The sequence below is a fragment of the Phocoena sinus genome, chromosome 3, assembly GCF_008692025.1.
Source record: "Phocoena sinus isolate mPhoSin1 chromosome 3, mPhoSin1.pri, whole genome shotgun sequence".
Classification (NCBI taxonomy): domain Eukaryota; kingdom Metazoa; phylum Chordata; class Mammalia; order Artiodactyla; family Phocoenidae; genus Phocoena; species Phocoena sinus.
The window spans coordinates 115,991,446-116,019,058 of record NC_045765.1 but is presented as its reverse complement, the minus strand read 5'-3'; the positions used below and the strand labels follow the sequence as shown (position 1 = coordinate 116,019,058).

Here is a 27,613-nt window from a genome sequence, read left to right as displayed (position 1 = left end):
AGTTCTTTAAAAATGTTTATAATAAATAACACCTACTCTGTGAGAATAAAAATGTATTTATTTTTAAAATATTATAACATGCTTTGCAAATAAATGGTTCAGGGAGTTAGTTTTGCATGAAAGCAAGTACATTATTCTAAGACACCTAGATTATAATTCTGGCTATAGTGTTAACTAGTTGTATAACACTGAGTTAAAAAAACAAAAATAATACTCTGAGTTTCCTCATATATAAGGTGAGAGGTTAGCTTAGGTGTACTCTAGTTCTCAAAGAGTTAAGTAGCTAAGCTTTAAGTGCTGAATTCTGTTGACGATTGATAGCATGACTGACGTTTAAAAAATAATTTGTCATGCAAGAAGAAGAGGAAGAACTGCCATATTTGGCAAAATAGAGATGGTGTTTGTTCCTCATTTATGGTTGGATCCATTTATAACGTTATTTGTATTAGAGATAACATATGGACAAAAGAATGCCGTATTATAAGTTTCCCATGTCGTACTGTTAATGGATCTGTTGTCAACTTTTCATTTAAAACAACACATTTATATTTTGTGACCCTTTATACCGGGAACATGATTTGACCTGCATTTATAACAAAATCTAATATAGTGAATAATGTACTTTCTTTGAAGTCTTAAGATATCTGCAAATGCTTATTTTGCCTGAGGTGATTTAGGGGAAGAGAGGATTTCACTGATCAAATCAATGTTCTATGTATAACCTTTTGGTGAATAAAAGGCTGTATTATATCAACATAAGAAAAATTTAAACAGACTATGACTTATTTAAATATTAGGGTTTAGCAGTTGATACTTTCATTTCTTTCATCCAAATTTAGTATCAACAGTTATGAGCAAATTGTGTGTCAAGATACAAGATGCATTCATAAGTTTAATGTATTTATCAGGAACAGTTATGTTTCTGTAACAATATACATTTATTTTAAGGTATAAGACCAAGGAAAAGAAAGACTTTTGGTTTACCAGGAATAATTAAAAAGGAAAAGGATACAGAGTCTGTGTAAGTATATTAAATATTGTCAAAATCCTTTCTATGGTTATAAATAATTAAGAATAAGACTATTGTTATGAATTTGAAAAGAAAAAATTCTTTTGGAAATAACCCAAAGTACATATGGCTAAGATGTGAAAAATACAAACTTTTCTAAAAACATTTGCCAGCTCCTCTAGTTTTAGTTAAAAGTGTTAACTTTTCTTATTATTTTAAAATTTCAAGATGAACGCTTTAGCGTTTTGAAATTGAAACTTTAAAGATACTCTTATTTTATAAAGTGATACATGCATATTTTTAAAAATCAAGCAAAAGTACAGAGAGAACTAAAAATTGTTCTAAGTCTTAATAACCTAAGAAAAACACCATGGTCAGCAATTTGATGAAAATCTTTCAAGACAACTCTAACCATATAGTAAATTAGTGATATATGTGTACATAAATGGAAAATGTTAAGTGGGGGAGAAAAAAGTCCTAACATATTTTAAACATTTATACTAATTCGTCATTTTTAGATGGAAGATGGAGTATAAATGTCATGTACCTTTTTTAAAAAATAAATTGGTATACAAAGAAATATAATTAGCATATAAGAATTAAACTAGTATTAGCTAAGTCAAGTTTTCTGCCTTGGCTATACATTAGAACTACCTGAGAAATTAAATATATCTATGCCAGGCCCTGCTTCAGACCCATTAAATCAGATTCTTGGGGCGGGAGGCCCCAGCATAGTTTTTGTTTTGTTCTAAGCAGCCTGTGTGATTCTTAATATACACCTGGGGTTGAGAATCATTGAACTCTGATTAACTGGAGACAAATTGGAAATAAAGGAACTTTTCTTTGCTTAATTATTCAACCCATTTAGAATGAAGAGACACTAATCAAAAGTCTTGAGTGATTTGTTGACCCAGTAACATTGACTGAAAATTTGTTTCCAGTCCCTACTTCTTTAACATAATCAGCAGAACTCTCACGAGGTTTAATATTTTGATGGCCATTCATATTTTCAATATAAGAGAACAATTTGTGCTTTGGGTGGTCTTGCCTCCTCCCTGGTTATACGCTTATCATCTGAGTTTCTTGGAGTTTCTGCCATTCTGAATGTCTGTTTCTTTCCTCCTCCCTAGTTGTATTGATACTTGGTTTAACAAATTAAGACTATTTGCAAAGTGATGTATGCCTATAGCTACTGTCTCTTCTGCAGATGTCTTTTTTGAGCATTGTGAAGAGGGGTATTTTGCTAAGGGAATGGAACCTAATAGCTCTTTTATAACATTGGAAATTGAAGTCTGAACAATTGATTTGTAAGTAAATTTTTAAAATGTAGCCAGTTTATCTGTTAGTGGCTACATTATAAAGAGTTAAGATGTTTTTATAATTGATGGTTTTCACAGCTGTTCATTTAGGGAGCTTATAATATTTTTGTATATTCCATGTTTTTAAATTAGCTTTTCATGATCAGTAATTTCCCAGTATGATCATTAGGGCACTTGGATATTGGAATATTTTAACCAATAAGAATACTAGGTCAGAAAACTAATGCCTAAATCACTGCATCATTATTGCCTTCTTTCAACACTCCCTGGCAGGAAAAATGTTAGAATTCACTTTGCTTGAAATGTCTGAGGCTCTTGGCATGCTTCTTCTCATAGCCTGAAGGTTTTTGAAATGCCAGCAATTGTGGACAAGGGGTCCTGCTCAGAGCTTGGTCTTCCTGGGGCTTCATCTGCAGGTCTCATACTGCGTACTGTGAAGGCAAACAGATGAGTGCTTTACCACAAAGACTGGAGAGTTCTGGCTTAAAGCCAGAAAATAAATGGTTTGGAACTCTTATACTTACTTTTATATTTAAACTTTATCTTTTAAAAAAAGAAGAAAGAAATGTTCAAACATCTTAATTGATTTGATTCTGTACAGGGATTGAATATTATTACAGTAGCTTTTCTGGATCATTTCCTCAGAGTATGCATAGGTTTTTTTGATATAATATTCCTTATAAGGAAGCTCTTTTTCAAAATTTGCAATTTTAAGTAGCTATAAAGACATGTGGGATTTGCATTTACCTTGGTGCTCCCATTTGTATTAAGGGCAGAATAGTCATCTCCCTCTTTTTTCATTTTTTCAGTCTATTCCATCCTATATTTAACAAAGTTCTTTAATTTATAGATTTCCCTATATCTGGATTGATACAGATTACCTGTATCTGGATTGATACAGATTACCTGTTTATCTTATATAATTTAGTATTAATTTAGTATTTTTTATTTTGTTCATTTGGCTCTTAAGGTGTACCTAATATGTGTGTTTTCAGGCTGTTATTAAAGTGGCAGAATTTGATACTGTATGTAATAACTGTCTCAAGCCAAAGAGTATACCTAATCCAATGCCTTTTAAATATGCTAATTTTTGTTTGTGAACTTCTTTTAGAATGTATACGTATATATTCTTCTAAGCTTGTTCCTCATGGCTTCAATGCCTTTAATTTTATATATCTAGTGCTTTATTTGGTTAGTTGAGAAGGCTGGTCTTATGTTTTAGTTTTACATTTAAAATAATAGTTTTCAATAGATGATGCCCAAATTTGTATTTGCTTATCAGTCAAATGATAAAATATCAGTGCTCAACTGCGTATTACATTAGACTAACAACTATTCCAGCTGGAAGTCTAGCTACTCACCTAACATATTTGGAAAAAAGTGGTTTCACTTCTATATATACTAGCTTATGGAAAGTACCTCAAAGGAAATACGTTAAAATTTTTTTTTAACTTTCTCTACCTGAAGGATTAAAAGCCACTAGAAATCGTAGGACTGACAGCTTCCTTGACATGACAACGTGTATATTCATGGAAAAGAACTATTTTTGAAAGTAGTTTTGCAAATATTTATAAGCTGTTTGTTTTATTTTGTCTTGCAGTATCAGTATAGGGGAATGTCTGTTTGAATTTTAAAATCATTTGGTATATTTTAATATTCATGATTTGATTTCTCTAAATATTTTTATAGAGTTTAAATGAAAGTTATGTTTAAATACCAAGGCAAACACTTTTGATATAGTATATTTACCAGATAGTTCTAATAGTTGAATATGTCTGATATTTTGTTTGTTTTAATAGGGAATGCCCTGATGCAGATTCACTTGTAAGTAGATTTTACTTTGGTATAAACAGTTTAGCTATTTTCATTAGGAAATACCCAGCATATTTGGGTTGAGTTTGTTTACAAATCTTTCCAAGAAAAATACTAACCATGTTATTAGAAATTCCCTATTAAAATTATTTTACAAATGTATTTTTGGCTTTACATTGTCAGATGCTTTCCTATTAAATAGAAGGTATTTCTAACTACTTTTGAAAAGTGGACAGTTTACTTTTAAAATTGGAGTGGAGCCATAGCATATTGCTATTTTCTTGGGAAATATGTCAGATTTCAAACCTGCCAACTTTATTTTAAAATGTGCTCTTACTAATTGATTCTTATATCTATTAAAATACTACTATAACTGTTCATGTGTTTAAGGTTTGTTTAGGGGACTGTCATTTTAGAAAAAGTAGCAACAACCATGGTTAGTACTTTTCTGTGCCTTTTATTTTGTTTTGTTTTAAAGAAAGTTTGTTTATATTTCTTGTTTAAATATATTTCTTCATATATAATTAAAGAAGACATCAAATGGAGCTCCCTGTGGTTACAGTGAGAGAGTAGGTTTACCAAATGATGGAAGTAGTGTGTAGACAGATATGTTTTACAGATTGGTCATTAAACACTGATCATGTTGGTAAGTGTAGTAGAGTCAGGCTGTCTCTTTTATTGTTCTTACTTGTGTAACTATTGTTTCTTTTGGCTCCAAAACATTATGGTCTTTTACAGCATATTGGTGTACCAAAATAAAGAACTACATATTTTGTAAAACATTATGTTTTATGTTAATTAAGATAAAACTAGTATTTTTTTTCATATTTCAGCTTTAAAGTAAGAAAATTACTATTCATTAATAAATTTATAGTGAAAATAAGGAAATAGACTTCTGATGAGTTCTAGGCTTAAAATCATCAGTGTTTTTGGAGTTGTAACGTTTACCTTACCACTTGCATGTTTTGATACCCTTGGTTTACTAATTAATGAAAAAGTCAGCAGATGTGTTTGGGATTTACTTTAGTGTTCATCATGCATTTTATTTCTGAATTATTTATAGCATTTATTTGATTGCAAAATTGAATAAAAATTTTAATACTTCATGTTTTATATGCACTCCTTTAAATAAAATATTTAAAATTTTCTCAGTTAATTGATACTATTCTATAATGATCAATATTAAACAATTTTGAACTTCAGCCAGTATTTATCTGGAATTAGAAAAGGACTTTTAAAGAGGACACGAAATTCTACTGCTATATAAGAAATGATTGATAAATTTGACTGTATAGAAATGAAAAACTTACAGAATTAGAAAAAATACACCATAGAAGGAGTTGAATCACTAAAGATAGTTGGGCAGAGTGTATTTGCAAGATGTTTAACAAGGGGCTAATTATTTTCCTTTGTAAAGTTTTGATACAAATTAGTTTAAAAGGTAAGCAAGCATCCTAGTAGGAAAAGGGCATTAAGATAAAAACAGGCAATTTTCATAAGAAGAAATAAAAGGTTGTAGTGAATAATCATAAATGTTGTTCAAAATAGTAGTCTAATTCTGATGCAGATTAGAATGAAATTACTATATTAACCTATCATATTGGCAAAAGTTTTGATACACTCATACTGTTGGTAGGAATGTAAATTGGTATAATCTGTCTTGTGGATAGTTGGCAGTATCTCCCAAATAAGAAATGTATATTCTTTTTGACTCTGCAATCCTGCTGCTAGCGCTTTACTGTTACTGCTATATTCACAAACTTTATGTGTGTGTGTGTGTGTATGCTTGACCAAGATATATGCTTACATAGAGGGGGAGGGAGAAAAGGTGGATAGGGATAGATGTTCGTTTCAACATTGTCTATGTTAGCAAAAAATTGGAAACACTAAAGCATCCATTAAAATGGGGATTGGTTAAATTATTAAACATTCACTTGATGAAGAAATAGATGTTATAGATCTAGGTTGCTCGTGTCTGTTGAAATGGGAAGAACTTACTAAATAAAAGCAAGTGTGATCTTTTAAGTAATTGTTTTTTAAAATAAATGTGTGTCTATTATATGTATTCTCTTTTTTTAAAAGAATGAGTTACAAGACACTGAATTGTGGTTACCTTTGAGGAGAAGGATTACAGTGGGGTCAGCAGGGAAAGGAGGCTTTCATTTTTTGTTGTTTCCTTTTATTTATGGCCTGTTTATGGCTAGTCTTACTATGACTTAAACATCAACAGGCTACTTTGGTAGGGAAATTATCCATCATTTTCTGTTCCTTTTTTAAAAAGTCTATGTATGTAATTAAAAAAAAATTATTTTGAGTGACTACATCTTTTGAAAGTTGACCAAGGAAGTGTAAATTGCTCTTAGTTTAACCAATTTCCTCTCTCCAAACTGAGACTGAGAAACATACCATTGATTTGCAAGCTCTATCCCAATATTTTGTTAAAGTTACTACCACCACTATCCACCAGAACTGCCTTTAAGATTGTTGGCTGAAGTTACATGCTCTTTTCTTCTTCTTGTACTGCTTTTGACTTAATGCTTTGCTCCAGCAGTATGGGGCCCTAATATAGAAACCATGGATTGAATGGACAAAGATGTAAACAGGTAATGTGTAAGTTTTTATTAATATCATGAATAGCTCTAGCATTGAAAACCTGGTACAGTGAGAATCATAGCTTTTTTTTTTTTAAACACACCAAAAAAGCGTTTTATTTTGAAATAATTGTCCATTTACAGAACATTACAGAGATAGTACAGAGCAGTCCCGTATACCTTTCATCTCGTTTCTTTTGATGGTAACATCTTGCAAAACTTTGGTACAGTATTGTAACTAGGATATTGATACTCATACAGTCAAAATAGAACATTTCCATTAACCAAGGATCTTTTTTTTTTTTTTCTCCTTTCACCTATTTAACCCTCTCCCAGTGCTCAAATCCCTGGAAGTCACTGATCTGTTTATCACCTCTGTATGTTTGCCCATTCCAGAATGTCGTATAAATGGGATCATACAGGATATAGCCTTCTCAGACTGGATTCCTTTACCAGGAATATTAAATATGCATTTAAGATTTATTCATATTGTTGCATGACTTGATTGTTCATTCCTTTTTTTATCACTGAAGAGTATCCCATTGTATAGATGTATCATAGTTTACTTATCCATTCACTTATTGAAGGATGTTTTGGTTGCTTCTTTTAGGTGATTATGAATAAAGCAGCTTAATAACATTTGTGTGCAGGTTTTCGTGCGAAAATAAGTTTTCAGATCAACTGGGTAAATACCTAGGACTGTGATTGCTGGAAGGATCTTTCATTTTTTTTTTTTTTTTTTTTTTTTTTCTTGCGGTACGCGGGCCTCTCACTGTTGTGGCCTCTCCCCTTGCGGAGCACAGGCTCCGGACGCGCAGGCTCAGCGGCCACGGCTCACAGGCCCAGCCGCTCTGCGGCATGTGGGATCCTCCCGGACCGGGGCCCGAACCCGCGTCCCCTGTATCGGCAGGCGGACTCTCAACCACTGCGCCACCAGGGAAGCCCGGATCTTTCATTTTGATTGCTCCTTTTCAGTCACTTTTGTTCTGTTCCGCCCCCTCCCTACACACACACACACACACACACACACACACACACACACACACACACACACACCTCTGGCAACCACTAATCTTTTCTCGATTTCTATATATTTGTCATTTCAGGAATGTTATTTAAGTGGAATCATACTGTATGTAACCTTTTGAGATTGGCTTTTTTCACTCAGCACCCTTTTCTAGAGATTATTCCAGGTTGTTGCATACATGAATAGTTCATTCCTTTTTATTGCTGAATAGTATTCCACGATGTAGATATACCAAAATTTGTTCACCTATTGTGGGAAGTTTAGTTGTTTCCAATTTTTGGCTGTTAGAAATAAGTTACTTTGAACAGTTGTGTACAGGTTTTTGTGTGGGCATAAGGTCACTCGCGACACTGGTCACTTTCTTTCTGAAGTCTGTTTTATCTAATAGTAAGGTAGTCACTGTCTTTTATTTTTTAAATTAATGTTTGCATGGTATATTTTTTCTATCATTTTCCTTTCAACCTACCTATGTTGTTATGTTTGAAATGAGTTTTTCACGCGTAGCATATGGCCGGGTCATGTTTTTTTAATTCATTCTGCCAATCTGTCTTTTGTTATACATAGACCATTTATATTTAATGTAATTATTGACATGTTGGGGTTTGTCTTCCATTTAATTTTTTGTTCTCTATTTGTTCCTCTCTCTTTCCCTCTCAGAATATTGTTTTATTTTTCCTGCCTTTCTGTGGGTTATTTGAACCTTTTTTAGAATTTGATTTATTTATAGGTTTTTTTTTGTTTTTTTGAGTGTATAACTTTGTGTATCTTTTTAGATAGTCGCTGTGGGTCACTCTCCAGTAACTTCAGATAGTTGTTTATGTTTATTTGACCAGAGTTTATAGATGTAATCTGCAGGAGGTTGATTCAAAAGCAGTTTATTTGGTCTTACAGAAAACAGCTCAGTATTATTTTAAATTAGTACAACATATAGTATAGTGTACTGTAAACAAATTTAAAAATAGTGTCAGTAGCAGATCCCAGATAGAATCTCTAGGAGAGGGACTTCCCTGGCGGTCCAGTGGTTAAGACACTGTGCTTCCACTGCACGGGGCATGGGTTCGATCCCTGGTCAGGGAACTAATATCCTGCATACTACTTGGCATGGCCAAAATGAAAAGGACCTCTAGGAGATTAAATATCTGGTATGTTCTAGGGTACCAGGAATAGGAAGAAAGTATTTTGAAAAAAACTTTTTTTATTCTGATTTCTAATGGTTTATTTTATTTTATTTTTTAATTAATTTATTTTTGGCTGCATTGGGTCTTCGTTGCTGTGCGCAGGCTTTCTCTAGTTGTGGTGAGTGGGGGCTACTCTTTGTTGCGGTGCGAGGGCTTCTCACTGAGGTGGCTTCTCTTGTCGTGCAGCACGGGCTCTAGGAGCATGGGCTCAGTAGTTGTGGCATGTGGGCTCAGTAGTTGTGGCTCACGGGCTCTAGAGCACAGGCTCAGTAGTTGCGGCACACAGGCTTAGTTGCTCCGCAGCATGTGGGCTCTTCCCAGACCAGGGCTCAAACCCGTGTCCCCTGCATTGGCAGGCGGATTCTTAAGCACTGCACCACCAGGGAAGTCCCCAGTTTCTTTATTTTTTAAGTATTTTAAAGTATTATTTGCATATTAGTAAGCAGCATATAGAACTCAAAGAAAGTGCTCTACTTCTAGGGTCATAACTACATCACTTGTCATCTTTTTATCTATGGAATCTGTTCTTTACCCTATATTAGATATTTCACTTCTAAACTTTAACCCAGTCTGTTAACTCACTGCTAACTACGTTAGACTGTTTATTCAGCTTGGAAACTATAACTATGTAAACCTTGTGCTGTGCCTGTCAGGTTAGCATTCCTTCATATTTCTCTTGCTGAGCTTTAGCAAGTGATTGGAAGAAGAATGGGAAACTCTAGGAGTAGAATGATACTAGCTGCCCAGTTATATCCAACTGGTACACCCTGTCTTTTCTTGGCAGTTCTTTTTCTCCCCCATTTAAAAAATGTTTTTATTTAGAAATATGTTGTAACCTACAAAGAAATACAAGAATAAAATAGTATAAAGAACACTTGTATACCTTTAACTTTTTACTACATTTGCTTTAACAGTTCCATTCTCCCTGCGTATGTATGTGCATATGTTTGTGTGTATATTTTTTTCTGATCCATTTGAGCATAAATTTTATATTCTCTTACTTAACCACAAAAGCATTTTTAGAGAAGTGTCCCTTCTGTATCCCTTCTGCTCCACCACCCTTCCTTCTTAGGTAACCAGCTTTATTGTGTTCTGATTTATCTTTGCAGTGTTTTTTTGTTTTTAATTTTTTTCATAAAGATAGCAGATATCTATATGGTTTTTAAATTTCCCCTTCTTTCTTACTTAGAAGGTAGTATACTATATATATTCTTTTGTACTTGGCTTTTTTCAGTTAGCAGTATTTCCTGGAAGTCACTCCATATCAGTTCATGGAAACTTTTCTCTTTTTTTTTTTTTTTAAATAGCTGCATAGTACTTCACTTTGTGTATGCACCATAGTTTATTCAGCTATGCTTGGACATTTAGTACTTTCCAATAATTTTGAGTTACAAATAATCTCTGGTGAATAACCTTGTTGCATATGTATTTTTTAATTCTTGGGGGCATATCTTCAGAGTAAATTCCTAGAAAAGGAACTCCTAGGTAGAAGGGTAAACACGTAAATTTTCTGTTAGATATTGCTAAATTTATCTCTGTAGGAATTGTACTATTTTGTATGTATACCAATAAAGTATAAGAGTACATTTCCTCACAGCTTTGCCAACAGAGTATATTTTTTAACTTGAGTTTTTGCCAGTCTCACGGAAAAGAGGTGGTATTTTAGTATAGTTTAAATTTTCTTGGTAGTCTTTTTGTTTTGTTTTGTTCTTTGTTTGTTTGTTTTTTGCTGTACGCGGGCCTCTCACTGTTGTGGCCTCTCCCGTTGCGGAGCACAGGCTCTGGACGCGCAGGCTCAGCGGCCATGGCTTACAGGCCCAGCCGCTCCGCGGCATGTGGTGTCTTCCCAGACCGGGGCACGAACGCATGTCCCCTGCATCGGCAGGCGGACTCTCAACCACTGCACCACCAGGGAAGCCCTGTTCTATACTTTTGATATGTATTTCCATTTACTTAAGCTGTCAGTCCTCTGATTTTACCACCTCTCTTCCGTGGATGCATACAATCTTTTGCTTTTATTTCTTCACTTTGAAGATTTAGGTAAAAATTTGGTTTTTCACAGAACTGCTGACATGCCTAGGCAAACACCTATTCTCTTCCTTTCAGTGTTTATCCTGTTTGTTTTGCAGTGCTTTTCTCTTTCAGACGTCTGAAGCGTGGAGTGTCATTTGAAGCTAATTATCTAAAAACACATAATTTCCCAGTGTTAATAATTTTGTTAATCTATGATATTTGATAAATGATAAAGCTCCTCGGTAATAGTTAAAGCTGTTTTGCTAACCTTTAATGTTTTTGCAGTTGGAGGCATTGTTACAGTAAAGTTTTTCTTCTTCCCCATAGAACATTCCTGATGTGGATGAAGAAGGCTATAGTATAAAACCAGAAGCAAATCAGAATGATATCCTTTCATCATCTGGATAGTCTTATGGATTGTGTTGGCATATATAAGTAGACAGTTAAAATAATCTATTATTTAATAAAGACTTCAAAGTTTTAATTAATTGTAATAAAATGTGCCTCTGTGATCTTTATTTGACATGCTGTGAATAAAAGTTAGTAGTTACATTTCTGATAAAGTCCATCTTATCTCAGAGTTTTTTTGTTCCTTTTTATAAATGTGTGAAAAACTGGTTGTGCATTAAGATAATTTAAAAACTCAATTCTTTAACTGATACTCACATACCAAAGAGAACCATTTCTACTCATCTAGTGATTCTGATTCTGAGGATGAAGAACCAAAGAAGTATCGGATAGAAATCAAACCTATGCATCCGAATAACTCACATCACACAATGGCTTCCTTGGATGAATTAAAACTATCTATAGGAAATATAACGCTCTCCCCAGCAATATCTGTAAGTAAGAAAATAAGCAAGTCTGCACTCATTATACAGAAGCCTTTGGGGTTTTGTTTTTTGGTTTTTTAAGCTCATCTACCTGCATCTGATTAGTTTTAGGACTAACGAAAATTAAAACATCACATAGTAAATAGTTAAGCATGTTGGATGAGGACATATTTATAATTTTTTCAGCTTTATTGAGGTATACAGTTTATAATTTTTATACAGGCAGATGAATGTTTGAGTTTGGTTTAGTTTTGCTTCCTTTTGAATGTGTTTTAAACAAAAATGTGGGAAATGCACTATTTCTGCCATTTGATGTATTTTATAAATAGTGCTATATGTCTCAGGCAGAGTTTTGTAAACTACAATATTAACCTTTTCCTCATCTAATGTTAAAGTTTTTCATCCATTTTTTTTGGTGAACTTTATGTAAAAGGAATTCCATAAAAATCAATTTCAAGTGAAATTAAATTATATCTTTGCTTTTTTTTTTTTCCTGTCACTGTAATTAATGGTTGTTTTTCCATACTTTTCATACAGGAAAAGGCAAATAAGAATTCTTAGTGGTAGTGGTTAATTCCTCAATTCTGAGATACTAAACTTGATAGCTTTTGAGGGAGAAAAAAAATCACCGTAATCTTTCTATCGATGTCATACTCTTAAATTTAGAAATGTTAAATTATGGGAAAAAAGCATGTCTTAGAATGTCAGTTTAGTTTATCTGCACATACTTATTGTAGCTGATGGAGAATAAAAGTTCTCACCATTTTGTATTTTATTTAATTACATATTTTCAGTAGACTCTATGTATTTGTTTAGAAAAAGTGTTTTTCTGCCAGTCATACACTTCTAGAATTTAATTTGAGAACTTTTTTCCACCAAATTTCTGAAGTGAGGTTTTATTCTACCATTACTATTTAACATTAATGCCAAGATTAAATTATGGTTTATATTTGAAGTAGGAAGTTGTGAAGCCATTAAACATTTTTTATTGCGTAAAGAGCATAACTAATTTAAAATATATATGTAAGTAAATAAAAGCCTAGAGGATATATATATATATATCTCAAAATGTTAAGCATCTGTCTTTGGGTAGTAAGATAATTGATGCTTTGTGCTCTTTTCTTTTTTTTTTTAAAAAGTAAACGTGTTAACTTCATACTCAGAAAATAAATAATAATCAGAAAATTTTTAATTGTTAATATTTGAAAAGAGGGGTCTTGAGAGTATACTTTGTTGCCCAGTTTGCTTATCTAGCTTAAGTTGTTTTCCCTCAACAGTGTATGTGTTTTAAGGTATATAGATTTTATCAATAGACATGATTAAGAAGAGGATAGACAGATTATTAGAGCAAGGAAATATATTTTAAATTCTAAAGCAAATACTGTTTTTCTTTTTCCTTCCATGTGCTACTAGAGACACAGCCCAGTAAGTGCAAGATTTTATATTTTTACCTATTGACTTAAAAAGAAATTGTATATTTGAACATTGATTTTCAAAATATTTGTGTTTTTAAATTAGCAAGTCATAGTATGTTGCTGTAGATACCAGTATTTTAAAGCATTTTATTGAATGATTTAAAGGTACATGTATTATTTTTTGACTACAAAAAAGTTTTTTCTGTAATCTTTTTACGTAAATACAGTTTATAATTGAGCAGGTATATTAAAAACAACTTAAAATTATGTTCCAGTATTAACATTTTATCAAATATTTTATTACCACATTAAATTATTTGTTTAATGGTACTTAGTTTTTGCATTTCTATTTTAGGTGCAGATGAATCAGAATTCATCTAGTAAGTTTGACATTTAAATTGGTTATTTAAGTCTATTAAAATTTATCAGGGAATTTGCTAAGCTTGTAGCCTAACATACGTAGTTGTAGAAATGGTCTTTTTTCATCATGAGCCATAACGACAGACTAGAAGGATACTTGTTTTGCAACAGAAGACAACTTATCTATACTATTTCTTTTCGTTTTGAGATATGCTTTAAACTTGAATACGTGGCTACAACGTTTTTCAGAAATCAACAAAGCCAAAGAGCAGCTTCTGATTAAGCACGTAAAACTGTTTAACTAGCATAACTCATCCTCATGAGCCAGAAGGCACTTTTTAAAAAAAAATATTTATTTATTTATTTGGCTGCACCAGGTCTTAGTTGCGGCATGCAGGGTCTTAGTTGTGTTGTGTGGGATCTTTAGTTGTGGCATACAAACCCTTAGTTGTGGCATGTGGGATATAGTTCCCTGACCAGGGATTGAACCTGGGCCCCCCGCATTAGGAGCACAGAGTCTTAGCCACTGGACCACCAGGGAAGTCCCCAGAAAGATGAGTTTTAGCTTGATCTATTTTTAAGTCGTATCACAATTGCAACTTCTAATATAAGATTTTTAGTACAGTAACTCAAATTATACTAAAAATGTTTTTGGGGTGTTAACACCATTTGCAGAATCATGTATTAAACATAACAAGAGTTGTGGGGAAAATAGAGTTGAGGCAGCCCACACAAAAGCTATGCAATTTTGTGAACACAGTGCTTAATAAAAACCATGACATCAATTGTAATTAAAAATTCTAGCACAGTTAAAAAGACCTATTAAATTCTTAATAAATACCAAACTAAAAGTAGGCTTTTACTTTCAAAACATAAATGGTAAGTAGCTTGATGATAAGGGGATGTGAGGAAAATGAGTATAAAAGGGGGCTACTGAGTTATCAAGATGAGGGCAAAATGCAAAAAGATGACAAACACCACAGTAAGCACCATGAGGCAAAACAAACAGCTGAAATGAGCCAAATGGGAGAATGTGATGTGAATGGGCATTATGTACACTGTTGTATTCCTCATAGTTTGCTGTAATTACCCATGTTGATGTATTTTGCATTCATCGGCTATTGCTTGGTGATGCAAAACATTAAGGTGCAATGAAAATTGCTTACTAACCAGCAGGACTTTTGTATTACTGATGCTGTTCCTCCATGTACCAATTGCTTATGAAATGATTCATGCTATAAATGCAGAAGGTAGCAAAATAGACTACCTTATAAAGAGACCTTTGTTGTTATAAAAATTTTATTTTTCAAAACAGGGTGTCCTTCAAGAATTAATAAGTACTTTTGGTCAATAAAATAATCATTAATAATATCAGAACTTGAAAAATGCTTTCATGATTCATCAGTTAAAATTCTTGAGTTATTACATATGTTATTTAAATACATAAGTATTTAAACATTTGTTCTGATTTTTAAAGTTGTAGCCCCTGTTTTATTTTATGAACAGCAGTTTAATGAATAGTTGACTATTCATTAGTTTAGTTGACTTAAGTTGGTTCTTATCAAAGATATTAGAAAAAAATGAATATTTAACAGAAATTCAGCTATTTTTTTTTTTAATTTTTTTTTTTTGCGGTATGCGGGCCTCTTCACTGTTGTGGCCTCTCCCGTTGCGGAGCACAGGCTCCGGACGCACAGGCTCCGGACGCACAGGCTCCGGACGCGCAGGCTCCGGACGCGCAGGCTCAGCGGCCATGGCTCACGGGCCCAGCTGCTCCGCGGCATGTGGGATCCTCCCGGACCGGGGCACGAACCCGTGTCCCCTGCATCGGCAGGATGACTCTCAACCACTGTGCCACCAGGGAAGCCCTATTTTTATATTTTTAAGCATGGTAGAAGACTTGTTAAAGGCTTATTTTCCTTTTCTTCATAATTGTTTATACATGTTATTAATGCCAGAATTTAAAAATTGATGTATGTGTAGTAGTTCTCCTTACATTAAAATATTTTATTACTCGGATTATTAATTTTTTCATATTTCAACTTTTTAATTAGGTGAAGAGTTAACAAAATCAAAGCCGTCTGCTGCATCCAATGAGTAAGTTCCGTGTTAAAAATTTTTTTTAAATAGACTTTATTTTTTAGAGAAATTTAAGTTCACAGCAAAACTGAGTGGAAGGTATGGAGATTTTTACATATACATTTAGCCTCTACATATGCCAAACCTTCCCCACTATCAGAATCCCCCACCAGAGTAGCACATTTGCTACACTGACACATCTTTGTCACCCAAAGTCCATGGTTTACATTAGGATTAACTCTTGGTGTTGTATATCCTATGAGTTTTGACAAACGGATATTGATATGTGTCCACCATTATAGTATCATACAGAATAATTTCACTGCCCTAAAAATCCTGTGTCCTCCACCTATTTATTATTCCCTCCCCACTACATTTAAATTTTAAGGATCCTTCGTTTTATTATCTCTGTAGTTTTAATTCCAGTACACTGCTTTTAATCATCCTGTTTCCTAAGCTGTGAAACGTCATATAGAGGTTTTAGAAGTTTTAAATTATTTTCTCATTTGACAGTATTTCTTTCTATGATAATTTGTAAAAAATCCATTCAGCTGTATTTGGCCTTGGTGTCCTCACTGCTTCTAAATAAATGATAGTATCCCAAATTCATACATGTCTATATTTCAACTAGTTATTCACATGGAAATTCTCTCACTGTTTTCCTTCAATTTTGTCTGTGACCTTGTAAAATAGACTGTATACTTTATGAAACTTTTCAACTTAATTGAAAAAGGAGAGGTCTAGAAGACATGTTGCCAGTTCTTCTGAAAAAGAGAAAATATTTTAGGCCAGTGTTGCATGGGTCCTTTTTCACTTCTGTATTTATCAACAAGAATACTTTCTTTTAATGTTTTTTGTATGAGTAAAAGTAGGCTTAACTAAATGAATAGTTTAAAATGGAAACTTTGAAAGCTAAGCACTAATCGAGCAGAGTGGAGGTATTCATTTGATTTATCATTTTTAAAGATAAGTTTAGTGTTTTAAGACTTTGTTTTTAGGAATCATTTATACAGTTGTGATTCTATACTTTATCGTAAGTGTGCTTCCATGTGGGTGCATGTTGAGATACTAGATATGTGCTTATAGGTAATTGTAATATTTTCATTATAGTGGGCCTGTTTTCTAGGATTCCTAAAAAATATTTTAAATAATGGTAGTTTGATACATTAGATTATTTTTAAATGGGGATTTTCTTTTTTTATACCATAAATATATACAATTTTTATTTGTCAAACATACCTCAATAAAGTTGGGGCAGTTAACTTGAAAAAAAGACGGGGTGGCAAAGGTCAGGTCCTCAAGAGCCTAGAGATTAAGCATCCTAAAAGGGTATATGACTAAGATGGAAAAGAGAACCATTTATGTTTGCATTAAAGAGCCAAGAGTTGAATCCTGAGAGTAACTAGTTGGAAGGATTCCAAGAGGTCAGTGGAAGAAAATCTTTGGTTATGCAGCACATTGAGTTTTTTGAAATGAGAATGTTCATGCGCTTGATTTTGTCCATAGTCTTGGTAACCTCTCATAAAGAGACATGTATGACCCATACATTTTGCTAGCCAACCTTAGTAGCCCAGGTAGTGGATTACCTAGGGAGAATTCCTCCTATGCATGATCTACTGCAGTGATCAGATCTTTGAAGTTTGTATAGAGTCGTTTATATACATGGAGCTTAAGCCACCATCCTGTACTTAAAAAGTACTTTGAAAAAAATCCTTTACCCTTTTTCTTCATCTTTGATAATAAGTATGGCCTTATAAAAATTCTATCTGATTTCATATCACTTCAGAAATTATCCGTCCAAGACTGGGCTCCAGATGTGAATTAGCATATCTGATAGTGCCACAGAATTAATTAGCTGTGTGTCCTTAGGCAGCTCATATAGACTCCATGCTGCTTTTCATTTGTAAAACTGAAATTATTTCTATTCTGACAGCCCCTACATTTATTAGAATATAACAAGATTTAATCAGTGGGGATTAATCTACTCTCCTTTGCGAACTTAATGTTATTGTGGGTTCTGCTTATAGCAGTTAACAAATATCAGTTTATTAAACCTGCTAATTATGTTCTTCACATATTCAATCATATGTGAAGCACAATGTCCAACTCTTTAATCATATATATTGAGCTTTCTATGAAATAAAGATAAATCACTATATTTTATACTAATAAAATACTCATTTGCTAAAATCCTTATTTTTAAAATGTTATGGTAGGAAAGGGACCAGTGATTTACTTGCTTGGGACCCCCTGTTTGGACCATCTCTTGATTCATCATCTTCAACTTCACTAACTTCATCATCATCATCAGGTAAACATATATATATATATATTTATTTATTATTTTTTTTGTAACTGTAAAGGAATGCAGTAGTTACTTTTTTCTAATTGATTTATCCATTACTTGTATGTTGTACTTAATGATCAAAAATTTAACTTGTCCTCTGATCATATTGCCATATAAAAGTGATTTTATACTGCTTTTGTTAACTTACCTTAAAGACCATATGGATTTAACAATAAAAATTCATCAAACACCAACTTTTTTCCCTTAATATATTTATTTCTAGGCATCATTCCTATATCAATGCCCAAATAATAATTTTTATTATTCAACTTCATAGATGTGCGTTAATACAACCAGTCCATTCTTGATGGACATTCAGGTTACATCTAGTTTTTAGTATTACGGACATCCATAGATACAGCAGATTTTGTGCACATCTCATATCCTTATAATAATTTATTAATACAAGATTTATGAGTCACAAGATATGCCCATTGTTACTTTTTGCCAAACTGCTTTCCAGAAAGGCTTTAGCACTTCCCAACATGAAATAACTTTATGAATGTGTTTTAGTTGTTCTTTTGGCAAGGATATATTAAATTTTTCTTTTCTTCAAAATATGAAGTCCCACTAGTCAACCATCAAAGCGTGTTTAATAAAACTGCTTGTTCAAAAAAGGAAAATAAAATCACTTTAAGTTGATCTTAGCCTTCTTGGGGATTTCAGAAATGCCGTGCAGTACTTGGGGTTAAGGGAATGCTCGAATGTTGGGGAGAGAACTTGAATTGAGTTCTTGCTGTGTCTTTGCTGGGATATATGCACGTTCTGTTTGATTTCATCTCATTAACTGCTGCATGAAGTCCTTTTTATTGTCCCTGTTTTATAAATAGAAAAAGTAAAGCTGAGAGAGATCAGGAACTTCTCTAAAACCACATAACTAGGAAATGAAGCATGGATTCAAACCTGGATCTTACTAATTCCAAAATCTTTGTTCAATTCGTTGTACTCTGGCAGATTAACAAAACAGTAAGCCATGTTGAAACATTTTACTGTTAATAATAAAATAAACACTAGTATTTAAAATTGGACTGTTTAGAAACTGATGTTTTAAAAAGAAATTATAAATGGATTTTAGGCAACCTTAACCTGAAACAATTGGGAGTTTTGAACAGCAAGAAGCAGTCATCATTAGGTAATTGCACCTATTCTGAAGTGGCAGTATAGCCTTTCTCAATTGGCATTTGTTTACTATTTAGTTTTAGGAAACTAATCTTACTAATAGATTTTATAAGTAAAATAATTGTTTAGGAAAAACTGAAGTTGTATTAAGGTCTCTTTTTTTGTTTAGTAAAAATGTCAGAATACTGTTTTGTTCTGTTTTTAGAATGGAGAAGGTCCTAATTTTAGTTTTGATAATATTCTTTTATGAATTGGTTTTATTAACCTTTAAGAAAAATTTTCACTTTGTTATCACAGAAGTTTTAGTTATATAGAAATTTCTTCATAACTCCACCCTTTGTTTCTATTTTCTTTAGCACAATCTCCTTTTCAAAAAAGTGCTCTCTTTTCCTCTTGCTACCTATCTAAAGAATGTTTTGCCCATATCACTTTCAACTTCAGGTAAAAAAATGAGTTTCATTTAGTTGTCATTTGATGTTTAGTAGGTAGGGAATGATAAAACTTTCTCTTTTTTTTTGCTTATTTTAAAATTTATTTTGCTATGCCTTTTAAAAACTTCCTATTAAGTCTAAAAATGTCAGATTATTTTGCCCTTCAAAGAATGTTAGCGATGTTGGAAAGAGACATTCTGCTGTGTGGTAATTATTATTAAGTCTTCACTTGGACAGAATATAATTATTGATAAAACTGATGAATACATTATGATGATTCTCCTGTTTTGTAAGACTGGCCCTAAGTGAAATTGTGAAATAGGCATTTTGTCTTAAATTTTCTTCCACTGCTTTTTACAGTGCATGTCTCCCTTAACATCGTCTACACTGGTACCATTTCCACATTTTAGGTTGTCAGATTATTCCCTGCTCTCCTTTGTCCCTTTCAGAATCTTAATTCATTAATCACTCCATCGCAGCTAAACCAGTCTAAGAAAATAATTCCTATCAGTTAGTAACTAATATGTTAAACCTTTCAGTGTTGTTATATGTTTAAGAAGCATGCTTAAAGTTTGGTACAGAAGTATTTTCAGTTGCTTCTTAAACATATATGTACAATTTACATATACATAAATTATATGTGATAAAGTATATGTATATTAAATTTAATATAAATAGCTCATATCTTCCTTCCCTTTGATAAGTGCTAGTATAGACCATTTCTTCTCTACCCATGGGTTAATTGAGCACTTGTGCTCTGTAAAACCCCTGTAAAATTATCTTTTGAAAAATATTAGGCTGGTTTTTTATATTAACTCCAACACTGATTTTGTCTGTCTTACTTCCTATGACAGTTTTAAGTTTTATCACTAGTCAGGCACTTTGTTGAGGAACACATGTACCCAGCAGCATCACTTTGACACCTTGTCAAACCTCTTTAGACTTTTACTGACTGTTAGCATTACCTTTTGCTCCTCTGAAAATCAGGAATAATTCTGGCCTTATATATTTTTGGACCTTAAAGTTTACTCATACATATTTTAAGTTTCTTATTCTCATAATTATTTTCCTCAGTTAATATAAAGTTTGAGCTCATGCTCTTGTTCCATGTATTATTAAATTTTTCTAGTTTTGAGTAATTGAAATATTAACCTGAAATAAGAACTGTTTGGCTCTGCAGATTTATATTTTAGTTTTAGAATTTTCCTGTTGCTTCTAGTTTTCAGTTTCTTTATTCTTCTTCCGCTGACCTTAGTGAACAGAATAGGAACTCTGCTTTTCTCTCCCAAACTGATTTGTCTGGGGGTGTGATAATTGGTTCTTTACTTGAAACCAGGTCAGATTTTAGGTCTAGAAAACCCATTACCAGACTTTTCTACCAACCCTCTCTACTATCCTGCTGTAAAGACACCACCAGCGAGCACAATAAGTTTCCTTTTGCTTCATGGTTGCAGAGTCAGTGGATTTCCTTTACTGATGAACTTGTTAAAATTACTGACTCCAGTGGAGCTCAGAAGGCATTCCAGAGATTGCATTGTAAAGCTGAAAATACCTTTGGATTCCCTGGTGCTCTGGATGAGAGATTTTTCCAACAGCTGCATCTCTGAGGATCAGCGTGACCTTTGCCATAATATTAAATGTTTTGAAAAGCTACTGATAGAAGAAGCTAGCAATGCTGCTGGTTTTTCTTCTGCATCATCATCATTGCTTCTGTATCCTAGATTAGTCTGTGCCTTTATTCAGATGAAGGATGGTATAGGAAACATGCTTTATCTGTTCCCCTTAGGTAGTGTCAGAGAGCAGATGTAGGTTAGCTCTTTTTTTTTTTTTTTTTTTTTTGCAGTACGTGGGCCTCTCACTGTTGTGGCCTCTCCCGTTGCGGAGCACAGGCTCCGGATGCGCAGGCTCAGCGGCCATGGCTCACGGGCCTAGCCGCTCTGCAGCATGTGGGATCTTCCCACACTGGGGCACCACGAACCTGTGACCCCTGCATCAGCGGGCGGACTGTCAACCACTGTGCCACCAGGGAAGCCCGGTTAGCTCTTTTTGCCTGTGTTTTATACTTTACAAGTCACTTCTTGTTCTTGAAATACTGCATCTAGTGGACATTTATTTGAAGTGAGCACCACCACCACCACCACAAAACACAATTAAGATACTTAAACCTGTGAACAGTTGTAGTCATCTCCTTCAGAGGCTTCTAGAAGCAGTATCTAATTGGCACGTGGAGATAGATTTGTTTATAATTTATAAATTTATTACTATAATTGATTCATTTATAAACAGTGATATTAATGAGCATTGTTATTACTTTTTCTCAAAAAGCAAATTCTGATTATTTGAAGAAGGTGAACTTAACACTTCTACCAGGCTTGGATTGAGTCGATCTAAATGCCATTTGGACAGGCCACTTGATTAGTAATGAAGCTTCAGGTGTAAATGTCTCTACCATGTTAAGCCCCCTCAGAAGCTTGAAATAACTTGAGTATTGGTCAGTGCTGGTTTCATTGATAATGAACTATCGTTAAAGTAAACGTGTCATAGCACAGGGAAGTGTAACAGTCTTCAGGTTAGTGCGCATTTCTTCCAATGTACAGCTTAAAGTAGGGGTGCAGCATGAAAGAACTGGTGCTGACTGGAAGAAGGCAGCAGGCTTAGAATCTAAACTTGATTTCTTACCAGGTTTTTACTGTTTTCTTCAAGCAACCTGAATGGTGCTTGCATCTTTTCTCTCTTCATATGATCTGCTTTCTAGGTGATTCCATACCCCCATGCATTTGCTTTCACTCCGGTGTGACTACCTTTTACTTTAGGTCTCTTGCTACCACCTCCATGCTCCTTCCTTTCACTCCTCCATTGCTGACCAAGGGTCCTCAGCTTTACTGTTTGTTTCCCCATGTACATACTTAGGCCCATTCTTATATTTTTAACTTTGCACATCTGTAAACTTATAGAACTTACTGAAACATATTTCTTCACACCCATATTATATTCTTCAATCTGAATTATAGACTCATCTTTTAGAATGGACCAAAAGAATTTGAGGATCATTTTAATTAATTTAAAGATCATTTAAATGTATTTGCTTCTACACTCTTGCTTTGATTATGTTAATACATGTGTGACTTTTGATGATATACACTTGAATTTCACCGATTAATTTCTACCATGCTGAGGTGTGTTTTTTTTTTTGGCTACGTTGGGTATTTGTTGCTGTGCGTGGGCTTTCTCTAGTTGTGGCAGGCGGGGGCTACTCTTCATTGCAGCGCGTGGGCTTCTCATTGTGGTGGCTTCTCTTGTTGCGGAGCACGGGCCCTAGGCGCGTGGGCTTCAGTAGTTGTGGTACGCGGGCTCAGTAGTTGTGGCTCGCGGGCTTTGTTGCACCGTGGCATGTGGGCTCTTCCTGGACCAGGGCTTGAACCCGTGTCCCCTGTATTGGCAGGCGGATTCCTAACCACTGCACCACCAGGGAAGTCCCTGGAGAGTTATTTTTAATTAGGAATACTGAGGTTAGTATTTCTGGTTTTTAAAATTGCAACATTTGCAAATAGTGTTGAAAAACATTGAACACTAAATTTATGTAGGATTTATGAAGTCAATATATGATTTTCTATATTTACCAAAAATTATAGTGATTTGTGGAAATTTTTTTTGTAAACTATAAAGATATGTTTGATTTTCACTAAAAAATGGCACAGTGTGTTTCAACTTAACAGTGAGATTACAAGTTTAATTAAGGTAAATGTTTTTATTTAGAGTTCATGTTATTATTTTGAAGATGTTGCTTCAAAGGCTTGGTCTTGCAAATAACTGTAAAGTAGAAGTATTGGCAGTAAACTAAAGACCTTAGGCCTTAAACTGGTTTTCACCAGCTTACTTATTAGATTTAATTTTTATATGTATAAATAATTGAAACAGGAATACAATTTATGTCAGTTTTATTGAAAAGTTAATTTTCTTTTCAGGAATATTATTGGTATCTTCGAAAAAAGCATGCTTGATACATTCCTAGCATTTCACAAATAGCTATAATTACATTTTAAAGAAAAAGAACTGAGCTTTGAATCCTAATAGTTTCTCTGTAATAGAATGTTTTTATCTAGGGATTGGTACATACTAATGATTTTCTTCAAATTCTCTTTTTCCACCCACCAGCCAGGCCCACAACTCCTCTTTCTGTAGGTACCATTGTCCCACCTCCAAGGCCTGCTTCCAGACCAAAGCTTACTTCAGGAAAACTCAGTGGGATTAATGAAATAGTATGTACTCAGGTGTTTTCTTTTAAATTATAACTGTTTTGATTTAATATGCAAATGATATTTCTCTGTATGTCCCTTTACTGCTAAATGCTTGGAATTTTCTACTCAAGTCTTCAAAGTACAGAAAAGTTTTTCCTGCTGATACTTCCTTCACTTCCCCATATTAACTCAGTGATCATACCTGTGGAGCAAGACCGTTGTTCAGGAGGAAAGAGATTTCCTGAGAAAGTTAGCACATTATAAAAATACAATTCAGTACCCATTGTTTCACAATTAAGAAGCAATTTTCATATAATTTTGCTTAAAGTCAAATATTAAGGAAAAAATGGTGGCCTGTTCTTAGACCTAGGAGTATACTGCCAGGGGAGTCCTGGTGGGCATCTAGTCCAGCTTTCTTTATTTTATACATAAGCAGTCTGGAGTTCACATCACTTAATTGACTTGTAAAAGTACACATTGCTTAAAAAGAGAAAAAGGCATTGGTCTTCGAAAGTTGTCAGATAACGAAAGAAAATATATGGGTTCTATTGAGAGTCAGGCTCTCCCAAACCAGTCTTCTTTCCTTCAGTCTGTTCTGGTTTACTTTCATCTTTCACTTGCCAGTTTAATTGCCAGAATTAAATTTCTAAATGTCAAGCTTAATCTTTTTCCCCTGATATATACATCTACAGTGGTACACCTATAATCCATGTGGTTGAATATTTTAGCTGAATCTACAAGACTCTTCATAAAGTTGACTCAACAACCTGCATTACCATACTAACTGTCCAGTTTTCTCCTCTTTGCAACCTAGGTTCCAGCCACTTGAAACTTTCCACTGTTCCCCAAACACATCGTGCTCTTTTACGTATCTATGTCTCTATTGTACTCCCTCTTGTCTGAAATACCCCTCAGTTTTCTATGTAGGAAACTGCTCTCTTTAAGACCCTGCTACATATCACCACCTAGGTGAAGCCCTCTTTGATGGTTACTCCTCCTCTCCACCCCACAGTGGACTTAATCATCCTCTGTCATTCTCTTCCTTATACCCATACACTTGCTCATGTTTCTTTTAGTGCATCAATCACATTGTATATAAAGTTGACCCACAGTCAGTTCTCCGTATCTATGGGTTCCACATCCACAGATTAAAAATATTGGGGGGGGGCATCCAGAAAGTTCCAAAAAGCAAAACTTGAATTTGCCACACACTAGCAACTGTTTACGTAGCATTTGCATTGCATGTACAACTTTTTACGTAGAATTTACATTGTATTAGGTATTGTAAGTAACCTAGAGATGATTTAAAGTGTAAGGGATGACTGTTCTGTTTTTGTGTATGCTTCCTTCACTGGACTATGCTTTAGCCAATTTCATATCCTTAATACTTTGCTAATGCCTTAATAGTTTACATAATGCCTGTCACCTCATGTCCTGTACCACCTCCATCTGTATATTTCCACAGCCACATTTTACACCTTGCTGTGTTTTTTCAACCTGCTGTCCATAATAATGAGTCATCCAAAAGCCATTCTCTGGAACTAATACTTTAAAAATAATTAATTGGGGGCACAAGGGTTTACTAAATGTAAAGTATTTGGGGCAGTATAATCTAATTTTTATAAGAGTGTATATCTATAAATTTATATTCATGCGAGTAGAGTTGAATAATTTTAGTGTATGAATGCTTACAGGGTTTTGTTGGTTGTTTTTCGCCTTGTTTTTCATGTTCCTCAAATAGATGGGGACAGAAACAGTGTCTAATTCACTGCTTTGTATCTAGTACCCAAGACCTGACACATAGTATAGGCACTAAATAAATATTGCATTTACTTATAACTTTTAGAAGCAGGAAAAGGTTTTCTTTAATTAAGCTCAATATTCCATATTTTAAAAATGAAACACCTCAGGAAGTGTTGCTAATGTATTATTGGAACAATTAGGAATTTGGAAGGAAAAAAAACATTCACCAAAGTAAAAGATAAATGAATTGGAATCATATTTGTTTTTATTTTTAACCAGAAAAGTGGGAAGACAGTAGAATTAAGATTTTCTCAAACCTCTGAATGGGGTAAACTTTCTCAATGAGGAAGCATTGCAATAAATTATAAGGAAAATGTGCACAGATTTGTAAATGCCAGAAGTAAAGCAATATATAGGAAGAAAATATTTGCATCAAATAAAGGGTTAGTGAAAGCTCAGATAATACTAAGACCTCCCCAAACTAAATCAGGCAAAGCTAACAGACAACTCATAAAAGAGAAATGCCAATTTTATTTTTATCTACAGAATTAGCTAAAAGGTTTTAAATTTTATTATTTTTCCTTCTTCTAAGGCTTATCTGTTCATTGCTGGCAAGAGTGCAGAGAAATATTCTCATATATTTACAGGCAGTAGGGTAAAGTGAGTTACCCAAATGGGAAGCAGTTTGGCACTATGTATGAAAAGCCTTCATAATGTTTAACAGTTTAACTTCTGAGAATCTATCTTAAGCATACTTTATGAAATACGGAAAAAGTTTTATATACAAAGATTCTCTTGACAGCATTATTTTAAAATAGCCTTTTCAGCTTTTAATATATTCTTGAAAATGATTTGACCTAGGCATCTCTAACTGTGAGTTTTAAGAAACACAATAAATTTGGTTTAGTATTTTAAAATTAATGTTCCTGATACTTAAAAATCTTTTCTGATAACTGGGGAATTGTTTTAGCATTTTGGTAAATGACATTTTGTTTTTAAGCCCAGGCCATTCAGCCCACCTATAACTTCCAATACCAGCCCACCTCCTGCTGCTCCGTTAGCCCGGGCAGAAAGTTCTTCCTCTATCTCATCTTCTGCGTCACTAAGTGCTGCCAATACTCCAGTAGGTAAGTGGTTATCATAAATTACATGCAAAATTTAACATCCAAAATATGATCAGGCTGAGGGTAGTGAAGAGTTACGCATTAGACATTTTGGTTTTCTCGAAACACACCTGGCGTTATCAAACTAGCCACATTTTCCTTTTCTCTTTCACATTTTATATTATCTGAATAGAGAATTTTAACCATGATTAGCACTGTTAAGAATGCATCAAATTTACAAACTACTGACCAATATAAATAGTTGAAGGCAGAATATGATGCAGTACTTTCTACTGTGAATTGGTACTTATATTCCTAAGAAAATTTGTTTTAAAAGCAACTGATTCAGTGAAAGGAAGGGGTTTTGTGCTTGCAGTGTGGTCCTGGGACCTGCAGCATCTGTCTGTATCACCTGGGAACTTACTAGAAATGCAGACCTTTTAAATCAGAAACTCTGGAGTGGGGCTAGCAATCTTTGAACAGGCTTTCTAGGCAATTCTGATGCATGTTGAGTTTAAGAATCCCAGCCCTAATTAAGCTGATTTAATTATACTTAATTTGATTTGTCAAAACTCACACAGGAGAAATGGGCCTTCTGTATGTAGCCATTGTAAAAACGGCATGAGTGGATAGGCTAAAATGAGATAAATGATTTTATTTCTAAATGTCTGAACATGATGTTACCATCTTATTTTATATACTTTTGTGAACATACTGTTTTTCCCATCTTCTGACTTTATGTAAACAATATATTCAATAAGTCTTTTTGTTTGCTGTAACAAGCACCTTATTCTTACATTTTGTTTGTATATGTGGTTTTGTTACCTTTTGTTTCCACAGAATCTGTATTTTAATCATAAAGAACATAGATGGGTCCTGTTAGAAATCAGGCAGGTCCTGGTAACCAAAATTGCTTTAGTCGTTTCCCATTATCTCCAGATTATTCAGAACGTTTTCTATTTGTGATGGAAACTTTAATTTTGATTAAGTTGGTAC

The 27,613-nt window shown here is 33.8% G+C and overlaps 1 protein-coding gene and 1 non-coding gene across 2 annotated transcripts in view; one reads left to right on the top strand and one right to left on the bottom strand.

The window, feature by feature from the left end:
* The window catches only part of FCHO2 (FCH and mu domain containing endocytic adaptor 2), a 115,706-nt gene that overhangs the window by 61,016 nt on the left and 27,077 nt on the right, over positions 1-27,613 (top strand). Inside the window, exons 10-19 of the mRNA XM_032626076.1 lie at positions 949-1,021; positions 4,128-4,152; positions 11,277-11,334; positions 11,616-11,791; positions 13,196-13,207; positions 13,553-13,577; positions 15,612-15,654; positions 17,853-17,947; positions 23,689-23,792; positions 26,515-26,641. Coding sequence (XP_032481967.1) covers positions 949-1,021; positions 4,128-4,152; positions 11,277-11,334; positions 11,616-11,791; positions 13,196-13,207; positions 13,553-13,577; positions 15,612-15,654; positions 17,853-17,947; positions 23,689-23,792; positions 26,515-26,641 — 738 coding nt within the window. The remainder of the gene's footprint in view (positions 1-948; positions 1,022-4,127; positions 4,153-11,276; positions 11,335-11,615; positions 11,792-13,195; positions 13,208-13,552; positions 13,578-15,611; positions 15,655-17,852; positions 17,948-23,688; positions 23,793-26,514; positions 26,642-27,613) is intronic.
* On the bottom strand, positions 14,026-14,098 carry TRNAR-CCU. The gene has a single exon. It is a non-coding gene; the product is annotated as a tRNA-Arg (tRNA).